Source organism: Castor canadensis, chromosome 15 (genome assembly GCF_047511655.1).
Source record: "Castor canadensis chromosome 15, mCasCan1.hap1v2, whole genome shotgun sequence".
Taxonomy (NCBI): domain Eukaryota; kingdom Metazoa; phylum Chordata; class Mammalia; order Rodentia; family Castoridae; genus Castor; species Castor canadensis.
The window spans coordinates 36,283,371-36,297,094 of NC_133400.1; the positions used below are offsets into that span (position 1 = coordinate 36,283,371).

General features: G+C 40.9%; 1 protein-coding gene across 1 annotated transcript in view; it reads right to left on the reverse strand.

The window, feature by feature from the left end:
• Positions 1-4,597: 4,597 nt before the first annotated feature.
• Lonp2 (lon peptidase 2, peroxisomal) overlaps positions 4,598-13,724 on the reverse strand; it is a 102,750-nt gene continuing 93,623 nt past the window's right edge. Inside the window, exons 13-15 of the mRNA XM_020181678.2 lie at positions 11,857-12,064; positions 11,265-11,455; positions 4,598-7,550 (exon numbers count right to left, since the gene is read on the reverse strand). Coding sequence (XP_020037267.2) covers positions 7,329-7,550; positions 11,265-11,455; positions 11,857-12,064 — 621 coding nt within the window. The 3' untranslated portion in view covers positions 4,598-7,328. The remainder of the gene's footprint in view (positions 7,551-11,264; positions 11,456-11,856; positions 12,065-13,724) is intronic.

Sequence of the window (13,724 nt, forward strand, 5' to 3'; positions counted from 1 at the left end):
GCAACTACTCTACCACTGAGCTACACTCCCAGCCCTGTCTTTATACTTCTAAACTTGTATTTGTTTTATTGAATTGAGTCGTGGACTGGTTTTGTGTTAGTAATCACTGACAGATTTTTTTTCCCTTTTGCTTTTTTATTGTAGACATGACTTTTTAGGCCCTGCTTACATTTCTGTAAGATAGTATAGCTCAGACAAAATAGTAGCATGCATCCTCTCCCTGCTTAAGAGCTCTTTTTATTCAGGAACACCTTCAGTGAATCTTATGGTAGAATCTTACTCAGATTCCTGACTAGAAGAATTGTTAAATAATCCAAATTAAAAAAAAATTATATCAAAGCAGACATACCTGGTGTCTGTCTGTGACCTTTACATTAGAATGGGCAAAGATCGAATATAATGGGATGAGTAGAGTGTCCGAACTGCTAACTAATACCGTTGTCTTTTCTTTTTTTTCATTTATTCACATGTGCATACATTGTTTGGGTCATTTTTCCACCCTGCTTCCCTCTCCCCTCAGTTCCAGGCAGGTCCCGTTCTGCCCTTATCAGAAAAAGACATAAGTATAATAAGAAAAAGCGTTTTTGCTAGTTAAGGATAGCTATATGGAAAGATTCCTACTATTGCTCTCATGTACCCATGTGTTACCACCCATGTTGATTCAACTCTAACTGATCTTTACACTGGTTCCTGATCCCCTGCTCATGATAACCTCTGTCTCTTTAAGGTTTCTGTATTAGTTCCTCTGGAATGGGGACATCAAACGCTTTCATGTTTTGGGTTTTCTACCCATTTCTATATCTCTCGTATGTGCTCTCCCCTTGTCATGTGATCCCAGTCCAACCACACTGCTGCATTTGCCCTAGATCTAAAGTCCGCATATGAGGGAGAACATAGAATTTTTGGTCTTCTGAGCCTGGCTGACCTCGCTCAGGATGATGTTCTCCAATTCCATCCATTTACTTGCGAATGATAAGATTTCATTCTTCTTCATGGCTGAGTAAAATTCCGTTGTGTATAGATACCACATTTTCTTGATCATTCGTCAGTAGTTGGGCATCTTGGCTGTTTCCATAACTTGGCTATTGTGAATAGTGCCGCAATAAACATGGGTGTGCAGGTGCCTCTGGAGTAACCTGTGTTGCATTCCTTTGCGTATATCCCCAGGAGTGGGATTGCTGGATAATGGTAGATCTATGTTTAGATTTTTAAGAAGCCTCCAAAATTTTTTCCAGAGTGGTTGCACCAGCTTGCATTCCCACCAGCAGTGGATTAGTGTTCCTTTTTTCCCACATCCTCGCCAACACGTTTTGGTGGTGGTGGTTTTGATGCTGTTTTAACAGGGGTGAGGTGGAATCTTGATGTGGTTTTGATTTGCATTTCTTTTATGGCCAGAGATGGTGAGCATTTTTTCATGTGTTTTTTCACCATTTGAATTTCTTCTTTTGAAAAAGTTCTGTTTAGTTCAGTTGCCCCCATTGTCATTTGTATAGGTTATACAAGAAAGGTACAGATAGCCTGGCATGGTGGCACATGTCTAATGCCAGGCTCAAGAGGTTGAAGCAGGAATGGCAAGGCCACATAGCTAAGGAGGACAGCATGAGCTACATAGTAAGACCACCTCAAAAGAACAGGTAGAGGTAGGAATGTTGTGGAAACCTGCCGATTGAGCGGTGCCCATGGGCATTCAGAACTCAAGGGTTACCTGGCATTGTACTTGCTTATGTCATCTTACGCTAGTTATTTACCAAAAAACTGACCATATGGGCATCATCCAAACAAAATTCAACTTTCTGCTGAGCACCTACTAAAACTTGGTGGTGACCGGGGGTGGGGGGGTTGAATTCTGATTCTGTACCCACTAACTTGAGTAACCTCTGCCTAGTTCCTCCTGTGTCTGGGGTCTGCTGTAGCACTGTATAAGGGCCTGAGGAAGGCTAAGCATGCTACAAAGTGCTTGTAGTTATTGTCTAAAATCTCCAGTGTCTGCTGAACCGGACATTTTCCCTACCCTTACCCAGCTTTAAGCAATTTCTTTGATAAGATTTTTTTGTGGATGTAATTTTGTTGGATCTTTCTAAATTCTAAATTAACAGGTTTGTACGTTAATGAAAGAATACTTGATTTGGTCAGGTCACATTTAAATACACAAGTTAGGATTCAGTCTGTAGCGTTTTAGTTCCTATTCCCTAGAAATATGTTAAACACACTGAATATTCTAAAGTTCATTAATAAGCACAAACTACAGTATGTTCCAAATAAGTGAATTTTTATTGCCAATAAAGCTTTCCCTAGAATTAAAATTCTTTTGGAAACTTTTAAAATGTCTCAGTAGCCATTCAATTGGATTTGACCGTTTATTCTCATCCTTTTACTATTTCCTTCCTGTTTCAGTGCTTATTTTCTTTTTGAAAGTAAAGGCCATAATTTTCATTGTAGGACCCATTAAATAGTAAAACAAAATAAAGAAGTGAGAATCAGTACTGGACGATGAGTTATCAAACTGTATACTGACTGTAATCCTGATTTTTGCTGAAGTTTTCATGGGGAGAGGGGCTCAGGTCCAACTCCACATTTTGGCCATGAACAGGTTATGTTACTATAGCAGAACCACTTGATGTTTACATCTAATAATCCCAGTGAGACTTTGGATGTGGAACTGTTATTTGATAAGATTACCATTTTTGTGTGCCTTAGTGTCAAGACCCTTATTAAGGTTTGGGCTGGAGCTGTGGCTCAAGTGGTAAGAGTGCTTGTGACCCCTGAGTTCAAACCCCTCCCCCTGCCGGCCAAAAAGTTTTATCCTATTTTAGGAGACCATAAAGGAAAACACTAAGCACCTTTTGCCCTCAGCAATTGATTGCCTAACATTGATTCTGGTGACATGTCATTATGATTTGAATGAGATGTGCCCCCCACCTAAGGCTTGTGTTGAAAACTTGGTGTCTCAAGCTGGTGGCATTTTGCGGAGGTGACTAAATCCAATGATTATCTTATAGCTGAATGGGTGTTGGGAAGGGGGAGTTGCTAGTCGAGAAGCAGGTTTACTGGGAGAGGGCCCTTGATGGGACCTATCTCCTGAACCCTTCCTCTCGGCCCTCTTCTCTGCCTCTAGCTTGCCATGAGGCAAGCAGCTCTGCGTTGGCCATGCCCTTTCTGCTGTGATGGCCTGCCTCAGCACAGCCTCACAGTGATGGGGTTCAGTAAATCTTTCCTCCTTTGTTTTTCTCAGGTATTCTGTCACATCAGTCACCTAGTACTGGAAGCTAGTGTAGACGCCACTATCCACTGTGTCCAAGTGAGTCAGAACCCTCCATGTCTCACACATTGGAAATGAGACCATTTGTGTCCCCACTGTTAGGAAGAGGATCTGTGGTGTGGCCAGAATGCAAATTTTTTTTTTTGGGTGTGGAGGGGGTGCTGTGGATAACCCAGGATCTCACCAGTGTCAAGCAAGCACCCTTATCACTGAGCTAATGCTCCAGTCCAGAATGCAAATCTTGATTGCTGTTAGGGGAAGAAAGAAAAATTGTGTTTTAATCAGCACATATACCGTGTGCACTCCCAACACCTTATTTAAAGGAAATTTTAAGTATGTGAAATACCCTTCACAGTCATGTAACCTTACCCTATAGTCAGATTTACCAACTTATCTTAAATATTTTAGTATGACCTTAAACAGGTGACATCTATCCATGAATTTGCATACAAGTAATCGAATGATTCTTAATGTGTGGCATGGCTCCTGGTGAAGTTCATCAGAGGGACCAGTAAATGGACAGACACAGTGGAAATGTGTACACCTCAATCACACTATAAACTTTTTTTTTTTTTTTTTTTTGCAGTACCTTGGTTTGAACTCAGGGCCTCATGCTTACTAGGCAGGCACTCTTAGCACTTGAGCCATGCTCCCAAACCCAGTTTGCTCTAGTTATTGTTTAGGTAGGGTGTCACTCCTTTTTGCCTGTGGCTAGCTTCAGACCTCGATCATCCTACCTATGCCTCCCAAGTAACTGGGACCACAGGTACTCCTCTGCACATCCAGCTTAAAGAGATGGGTCTCATGAACATTTTGCCAGAGATGGTTTTTGAACTTTGTCCTGATTTCTGCTTCCTACATAAGCATGAGCTTATAAGCATGAGCACCTGCATCCAGACTTTAGTTTCAGTACTTGGAAAGTGAATAAAAAGAGCTGGTTAACTACACATATCCCAAGGCTCACCCCTACTGAATTAGAATTTGGTTAGTAGAAAGTACAGCTGATTGTGATACAAGGGATCTTGCACTATCCTATTAATGCTAGAAAAACATGCTCAACATCACTAATCGTTAGAAGTGTGAACAGGAACACTACATCCTACCCACTAGGTGTGGTAAGGAGTGGAAAGTTGGAACTCTGCATATTGCTGGTGGTAATGTCAAAATGTGCTGCTGAGATGGGAAGCGATTTGGTCAGGGCTCAGTGACAGAGCACTTGCTTAGCCAAGGCCGTGTTCCATCCCCAGCACCACACACAGATACACACACAAATCTGGTCAAAATGTTAAGATACAAAATTATTTTCTTGGTTGTACTTCTGTATTAAAGTACTTAAGATTGGCAATTTATAAAAGACAATTTTATTTTTTTACAGATCTGGAAGCTAGGGAGTCCAAGATCACAGTTCTGGTATGTTGAATGGTGATGGGCCAGGTCGTTCCTTGCTCCCAAGATGGCATCTTGTAGCCGCCTCCCTCACAGGGCAGAAGGGACAGAAGGGCACAAAAAAAGCTAGCCAGTTGCCTTGAGCCTTTTTATAAGGACACCAAGTCTGTTAATGAGGGAGGGTGGAGCCCTCGTGTAGGTTGCTTTTTTTTTTGGTGGGTCTGGGGTTTGAACCCAGGGCTTCATGCTTGCAAAGCAGATTGATTCTCCACCACTTGAAGCATGCATCCAGTCCATTTTGATCTGGTTATTTTGGAGATGGGGGGCGGTTCCCAAACTGTTTGCCTAGGCTGGTCTTGAACCAAGAGCCTCTCAGTCTCAACCTCCTTAAGTAGCTAGGATTACAGGTAATCACTTCTTAATGCCCCCAGCATATTATTTTGTGGGACATTGTAATCATGCCATGGATGAACCAGTAATTCCACTTTTGGGTATATACCCCAAAAGAACTTGAAAAGCAGGGACTTTGAGGAGGTATTTATATATTAGTGTCACATCAGTATTCACAAAACTACCACCTGATCAAAGGACAAACAAAATGTGGTGAATGCATAGATAAAACGAAGTATTACTCTGCCATAAAGAAAAACCCTGATACATAGTACAGGCATAGACCATGACAACTTGGTGAGATGTGCCAGACACAGCTATTCCATGACTCTCCTTCTGTGAAGCACTAAGAATAGGCACATTCCTGAGACAAAGTGGGACGGTAGTTACAAAGTCTCTGTGGGTACCAAGTTTGTAACTAAAAAAAAAAAAGGACAGTGACAACACTAAATTCACTGGTGCCCTGAATTGTACACTTATGACACCTAATGGCGAAAATGGTAAATGTTATGTATATTTGGCCCAATTAAAGAGGTGAAAAAGCTCAGATTTCAAACACCCCACCCACCACCCCAAGAAACCAGAAGCAATGCTAGAGATGAGGGGCCTGCTGTCCTCTTGCCACTGCTGGCTCCACAAGGCAGTTGGAGTGGGTTGGATTTAACCCCTCTGGTTGCCCAGGGAGGATGAACGATTTTGCCTTTTCACTCCTGGTGTGAGATTACTGAGAAGACACAGCTACAGTAGCAGCTAAGATAGTCAGTACCAAGTTTTTGGATATTCTGATGTTCTTCCCACAGTGCCACAACTAGTTCCAGGTCTGGACTTTTCCTTCCAGAGTACATGGAAGATTTTACAAGCAGACCTCACTCTCATCCAAGAAATCCCAAAATATCTGTATACATCTGATTTTATATTTTGTAATAGAAGGCTCTGGAATTTAATGCTGTTTTAACGTTTACTCTTTACAGTAACACTGAATTAAGTATTATTATTTGCAGTTGACATGAAGAATGTTCAGAGGGGGTGAGTAGAAGAGCCTGCCTTTGCACTGAGTCATAGGAACAAGATGCTGACACTTGGGAATTGGCCCAAGCAATCAAACAGAAGTAGCTGGAGTCAGGACTCCAAGGTTATGGACTGTCCCAAGATGCTGTTTTCTCTGGGGAAGATTACAGGGTTCCTGGGCCAGTATGCCCCTGTGATGTCTGCTAGTCACGTGCCACTCATTTCAAAACAAACTACTGTTGCTTCCATCAGCACGGTAAGGGCTGTATAGTGAGATGTATCAAAGGGTTCATTTTAGGACAAATATTTGGCCGTATTTTCATCTTTGCCCAGGATCCAACAGTGTACAGGTAGATTTGTGGTCTATAGCAATGGTTTTGGGGAACTAGAATTTGAACTCAGGGTCTCATGCTTGCTAGGCAGGCACGCTACCACTTGAGCTGTGTATCTTATCAGTGGTTCTTGAAAGTGACTGTATCAGGATTACCTGGAGGGCTTCTTAAAATAGTTTTGGTTGGTTGTGGTCGGTAGAACACACCTACAGTCCCAGGACTCGGGACTGAGGCGAGAGAGTTAAGGAGTTCAAGGCTAGCCTGGTGTACACAGCAAGACAATGCCTCAAATACCCTACTTTAAGTCCACCCCTCCAAAAAGATTACTGAGGACTGAACTCGGGGCCTCACGCTTGCCAGGCAGTCTACCATTTGAGCTGCTCTGCCAGAACTTTTTTCTTGTATGTTGTCTTTTTTTTTTTTTTTTTTTTTGCAGTACTGGGGCTTAACTCCAGGCCTACACCTTGAGCCACTCCACCAGCCCTTTTTTATGATGGTTTTTTTGGAGACAGAGTCTTGAGAACTGTTTGCCTGGGTGGGCTTCAAACCGGAATCCTTCTGACCTCTGCCTCCTGAGTCGCTACGATTACAGGAGTGAGCCACTGGCACCTCATCCTTAGAATTGGATTCACGTCTGCAGTGGACCTGAGGATTTATATTTTTATCTGTACTTCTCAGGTAATACAGATGATTCTCTTATAGGTACCACACTGAGAACCACTGCTTTTTATCTTTCCAGGGATGCTAATGATTCCAATGAAGACAATTCTACTTTTACTAATTTATTAAATTAACATTTCTGTAATCAACACTAGCCACTATTTGAGTGAGATTCATTACTGTTGTGATTATGCTCACCGATTAAGGAGACACTCTCACTGGTGTGATAAACAAGCCTTATCAGTACCTTTCCACACTTCATAACTAATGTTCTAACAGGTTGAGATTTAGGCCTACAGTTTGCTATTGACTAGACCAGGTCTGGTTTTGACAGGAAAGCCACCATCAAAAGCTGCATTAAGAACTTCATCCAGGCAGCTTGCTGTGATAAAACTTAAATCCTGTCGCACATTGCTTGGGATTTCTTCAAGGTCTTTTTCGTTCCTCTGAGGAATAATGATTTGCTTCAGTCCTGCTCTGTGTGCTGCGAGCACTTTGTCTTTAATTCCACCCACCTATGAGGAGAGAAGAAAAGTGGTCAAGGTTAACCATCATCTTTACCCTGACCCACCTTCTTTCACCAGCTTTAACCGTCACTAATGTAACACATTTGAACCACCTTCCATTTTGTTACAGTATGAGCCAGGAAAGCCACTCAAAGGGTTATTACACAGTAACCTAAAACTTTTTTGATTCTGTTACAGTTCATTAAATCCTTCAAATGGGAGAAAATTCTGAATTTTTGATAGGTATAGCTCTCTAGTCTGTCAACTCTTTTTTTTTTTTTGGTGGGACTGGAGTTTGAACTCAGGGCTTCACACTTGCAGAGCAGGTGCTCTACTGTTAAAGCCACACCTTAGTTCATTTTGCACTGATTATTTTGGAGATGGAATCTTGTGAAATATTTGCTTGGGCTGGCCTCGAACTTTGATCCTCCTAATCTCAACTCCCTAAGTAGCTAGGATTACAGGCATGAGCCACTGGTGCATGGCTAAAAATTCTTTTTTATTGTCAAGGTTAACATATCCCATTCTGTAATAACAATAATCTTGTTTTTAGGTTGATTCTGAAAAAGTACTATTACTGTTCGTGGGTAGAAGAAAGAATTAAAATTTTTACCATACACCCGGCATTGGTTCTCATGCCTGTAACCCTAGCTATTCAGGAAACAGAGATCAGGAGGATCATGTTCGAACCCAGCCTGGGCAAATAGTTTGTGAGAACCTTCTTGAAAAAAACCCACCACAAAAAAGGGCTGGTGGAGTGGCTCAAAGTGTAGGCCCTGAGTTCAAGCCTCAGTACCACAAAAAAACAAAAACAAAAACAAAAAACCCATAAAGATAAATAAATGTCTGAGGAGATAAATGGTTAATCTGAAACATTACACAAGGTACATATGTATCAAACATCACATGCTATCCCATAAATATGTACAACTTTTATGTTTTTTATGTATGAGTTAAAGGTAAATTAAAGTTAAAAAAAATTAAAAGATCATAAAAAATAAATGGCTGCCAAAACAAAACTGCTCCTGCAAACTTTAGTTGTGTGCTAGGATTATTTCCTTCTTTACAGGTGTAAAGCCAGGACTTTTGTGCCACCTAATAAAATACTCCCTACTACCTAGGCTCCTGTGGTGGTTTTATAAAGTATATCCACATTGGTCCCTTCACAGAAGGTGGTCTGTCTGTACCCCCTGCCCCCAGTGTGGGTTAGTTTTTGTGACTTGGTTGTAATAAGTAAGTGGGGAGTACTGCTGCATGGCTTTCAAGGTTAAGTCATAAAAAGTTTCTGCCTGTATTGCTCTCTCTTGGGTCACCTGCCCTGAAGGTAGAAAGTCCATGTTTGAGGTCCCCACACAGCCTATAAACTCTGAAGGCAGGAATCTGAAGCCTCCTGCCTACAACCAGGACCCATTTATCAGTCATGCAGACCTTGGAAGCAGACCCTCTGGCCTCAGTCAGCCTTTATATGACTGCAGTGTGGCTGTTAGTTTGACTGTAAGATGAGAGACCCTGAGGCAGAGGAAGGCAGCCACAGAAAACACTGAGAATAATAAATGCAGCTCAGTCATACTGCCTGGAACATGGAATCCCTGGAGACAGCCGTCCAGCTGCTCCCATTGAAATGCTGCTCTTGTTGTCCTGCACAGCTGCTGTCAGACCCCACTACCGTCTTCTTTCAAAAGGCGAAGTACAGATTGATTCCTTGTATGTGTGAAAATGTCTGCTTGATTAGGGTAGATTTAAGATCATTTTCACTTAGCCTGAAGATACTGCACACCCAGTGTCACTGACCTTGTGATCTGGAAAAGCCAAGAGGTTGAAATCTGTCTGGTTGGGACAGATCCTTTCAACCTGAAGACACTTTCACTTCTAGGAAATGCTCATTATCTCACAGCTTCTTCTGTTCCATTTTCCTGTTTTCTGTAATCCCCGTTAGATTGACTGACTGTTCTCTACTGCAGTCTTTTTCTGAATAGTTCTTTAACCAATTCTAAAACAATACTTTTAAAACTGACTCTGTTCTTGAATTGTTTATTTATTTATTGTGGTACTAGGGCTTGAACTTAGGCCCTCCTGCTTGTTGGCAGGTTCTCTACCACTTGAGCTACTCCACCAGCCCTTTTTTGTGTTGGGTATTCTTCAAGATAGGGTCTCAAGAACTGTTTGCCTGGGCTGGTTTCAAACTATGATCCCTCTGATCTCTGCCTTCTGAGTAGCTGGTGTGAGACACTGGAGCCTGTCTAGGTCTTTCTTTGAAATGCCACTGCTTTCCCTCATGGCTCTTGTAACAGTTTGAAACTGAAGGGTCTCCTCTGCTAAGGGTAGGCAAGCCCTTGGCTAGGCTGTTATCTGCCCACTTGTTCTTCAGAGATTTTTCAGTGAATTTTATTGCTAGTCTCCTGATCTTTAGATTCTGAGCCAGGCCTTATCCAAGGTTTTTGCTGGGAAGAGCGTCTCCACCTCTGGTTCTGACTCACTTGTTTCTTTCCAGAAATTGGTCCACCTATCAGCTGATGACCACAGTTGTTTTTGAGTACTGGAATGTATTCCTTTTTATTCTTTGGTTAGTCTACCATTTCCACCCAGGGCACTAAAGCACTCCCTATGAACTTTAGTGAAACAGCATTTCCTGCTAAGGGGAAGAGAAGAGGTGGGCCATTGTTTCTGAATGTAGACTTACAATTACATCTTAGTTAACACAATGTAGAACATGACTTTCTGGTTTTAAAAAATTTTAAAAATGGGGAAAGAAAAGCATTTTTTAGTGATTCTGTTTTGTTTTTGCATCACTGGGAATTGAACTACTGAGGTAACACCCCTAGTCCTTTATTACTTTATTTTGAGATTGGGTCTTATTAAATTGCCCAGGTTGGTCTCAACTTGTGATCCTTCTGCCTTAGCCTCCTGATTACAAGTCTCTTAGTTTCCATGCATATAATCACAGCATTTAGGGAGGGAGTTTAGGATACGGCCTAGAACCCCAAGACCCAACATGTAAAGAACTTTTTTATTTTCAAAGTTTAGCAATTAGAGATGTTTAGTCTTTGTCTCCATTCTACACTAGTTTTTCTATGACTCTATCAACTATAGTAATCTAAGATCTCTATAAAATGAGAAGAGGTCTCAAAGGAAATTTAAAAGCTCAATTTCAAATGTATTTAAAAAAAAAATTTTTTTTTTTCTTTTTTTGGAGAGCCTGGGGTTTGAACTCAAGGCTTCATGCTTGCAAAGCAGGGGCTCTACTGCTTGAGCTGCACCTCTAGTCCATTTTGTTCTGGTTATTTTGGAGATGGAGGATCGTGAACTATTTACCTAGGCAGGCCTTGAACCTTGATCTTCCTGATCTCAACCTCCCTCCGATTCAGCCTCCCAAGTAGCTATAATTACAGGTGTGAGCCATTGGTGCCCAGCTACAACTAACTTATTTTATACATATGCAATATATTTAATAATGGTTAGCTGCAAATCTCCATATAAGCTGTGCTATTTCTGATGACCACATTAATATTTTTTCCCTTAAGTCTTTTTTTAGATGAAAAACATGGGAGAAAATTGTCAGGTTTTATTTTTTTTGACCAAAAGTTAAAAATGTCAATTAGTTATAGGCATAAAAAAGGATATTTAGAATTAAAAATTTCATAGAAAGAAGGGAATCCACTATTAATTTAAAATTTAAAAACTAATTTAAATTAAAACCATATAAACAGGTTTTTCTATACTTACTGGAAGAACAAGACCTCTCAGTGTAATCTCTCCAGTCATGGCTACATCTGAACGTACCAGCCGCCCACTGAAAAGTGAGGCGAGACAGGTTACTATGGTAACACCAGCAGATGGTCCATCTTTTGTGACAGCTCCAGCTGGGAAGTGCAGATGGATGTCTGTGTTGTCAAGAAGATCAAAACTTCCAAAAGCTTTAAAAAAGGAGAAAAAGGATTTTAATGTAGAAAAAGTATATCTGTTTTCTTTTTCTGCTAATAAAATCAGAGATAAAAATAAATGTTTTGTGTAAATGAATCCTCCAAAATATTAATGGACTGTATGATTAGAGTGACAGTCTGGGAAGAATACATTCTAGTCTATGTGGACTCAAAACAAGAAAAACCTTTGAATCAGTTTCTAGCTTAGGCACTAAGCCAAACAGTCCTAAAACAGATATCAGAGTCTCTTTAGGGTTCAGAAGCAAAGGTGTGTACTTTACTGACTGATCATTTAAGCTCATCTTAATCTTTGTCCCAGGTTGTGGATCCTCCTGGGTGTGATTCAGGACTCTCCTGTCCTCACAGCTGGATCCCAGTTGTGGCTGGCCACGCACCGTTGGTCAGATGGTATTTCTTTGCATTGCTGCGGAGCCAGCTAATAGCGAGATGGGCAGACTCCTTCATGACGTCCCCTAGCTGGCCAGTCAGCGTCAACTGTCCTTCGCCATCCATTCGACTTGCCTCCACGAACATGATTTTCCCGCCTAAGGGAGTCCAAGCCAAACCTATTGCCACTCCGGGCTGACTCAAGCGCTCAGACACCTTGAAAGAAAGTAGAAAAATGATCAGTTAGGTTCAGCCATGTCATATTATTTTCAGACTGACTAATCATACTATTCCACAAAAGTCTGTTTTTCATAGGAGACCTATGAAAAAGTCCTTACTACTACCATGACTCTGAGTTACATTTACCACTTATTATCTGCCTTTCTGCCAGAAGAAATAAACCTCCTCTCTGACATTTATCAGAAGCAGTTTTACCTTAAAATATAGGTGAATAACTTTTTTAAGAGCCAAATCTAGTTACAGTTACCTATGTCCTAATTTTCAAGAGACCCTGTAGATTTATCTATTTAAGTATCTATTAGGTTGTACATTTATACATAGTCCAGAATCTAACTTCATTTTAAGTAGTCATGAGTTTGTTTCAGGAGGTAGAAACCCTCTATTAACACACATTTAAGAAGTGTTTGCTCCAGAGGTAAAGGGTGAATGTGTATGCTAAAAGTCCCTAAATGTAACTTCTCTACCATGTATCTACTTCCTTTTATTATTACTGAGATATCTGTAAAACACTGCTTAATGATGTCCTAGATTCCCTCACACAGGCATGGAGGTTGGAGGTCCGCTGTGTTGCTTGACTGACCTTTTAAACTAAACATGCTGCTTACTAGAGATTGTGAGTCTATGTGATAAGCCATATAGGTTAATACATCTAAGTTAGGAAAACACAAAGTAACAGCTGAAAAACAGCAATGCTAACTTTTACTACATCCACCAGTCTCCAGATTTCCCATCCTATGGAAGTTGTCCCTTTCAAAGGAAATGAGAGCAGAATGTCATCAAGAACTAATGTATCATTCTCATGAAGGAACAGCGGAGTCTGCAGTTGGCTTCTGGTTAATGGGTGCACTGTTGATGCTTGATCCTTTTCCAATGGCCTCCATCAGTGAAAATCCTGATTTTTAAATTTACTCCAAAATCATATAGAATCCACTGAAGCCACTGTGTACTTTGCAGCCTATTTTAAAAGCTTATTTTGCCAGGCAATGGTGGCTAACACTTGTAATCCTAGTTATTTAGGAGGCAGAGATCAAGAGGATGCAGTTCTAAGCCATCCTTGGGCAAACAGTTTGTGAAACCCTATCTTGAAAATACCCAACACAGAAAGGGCTGGCAGAGTGGGTCAAGTGATAGAGCGCCTGCCTGGCAAGCATGAGTCCTTGAGTTCAAACCCCAGTACTGCCAAAAAAACCTGAGTTCAAACCCCAGTACCACCAAGAAAATAATAAAAAAAAAAACCAACCCAAAAATCTAACACTTTAATTCTAATTGACATCATAGACTAGGTTAGAGAACTGGAGGACCAAACACCCGTCAACTGAGCTGATACCACGGAGTACGCTTTCCTCTGGTTTTGGCACCTGTTCTCTTCTCTGTTTAATTGAGAAAAATACAAAAGATCAATATGCAAAAGACTATAAAACTGTTCATAAAGATTGTATTTTCTAACAAAATCAATTATCTATACCTGAATGACATCTACTTAGGCTGGGAATTTGCCAGGGATTCTGGCTTGTTTGTTTTTTAACCACATGGCTCCTTTCTAGGGCTGACTGAACTAATTGTAAAGAATAATCCTTTACTAAGTCATGTTTAATGTAACACAAAAAACTATTTGGTATAATTTTGTTAGTGGTAA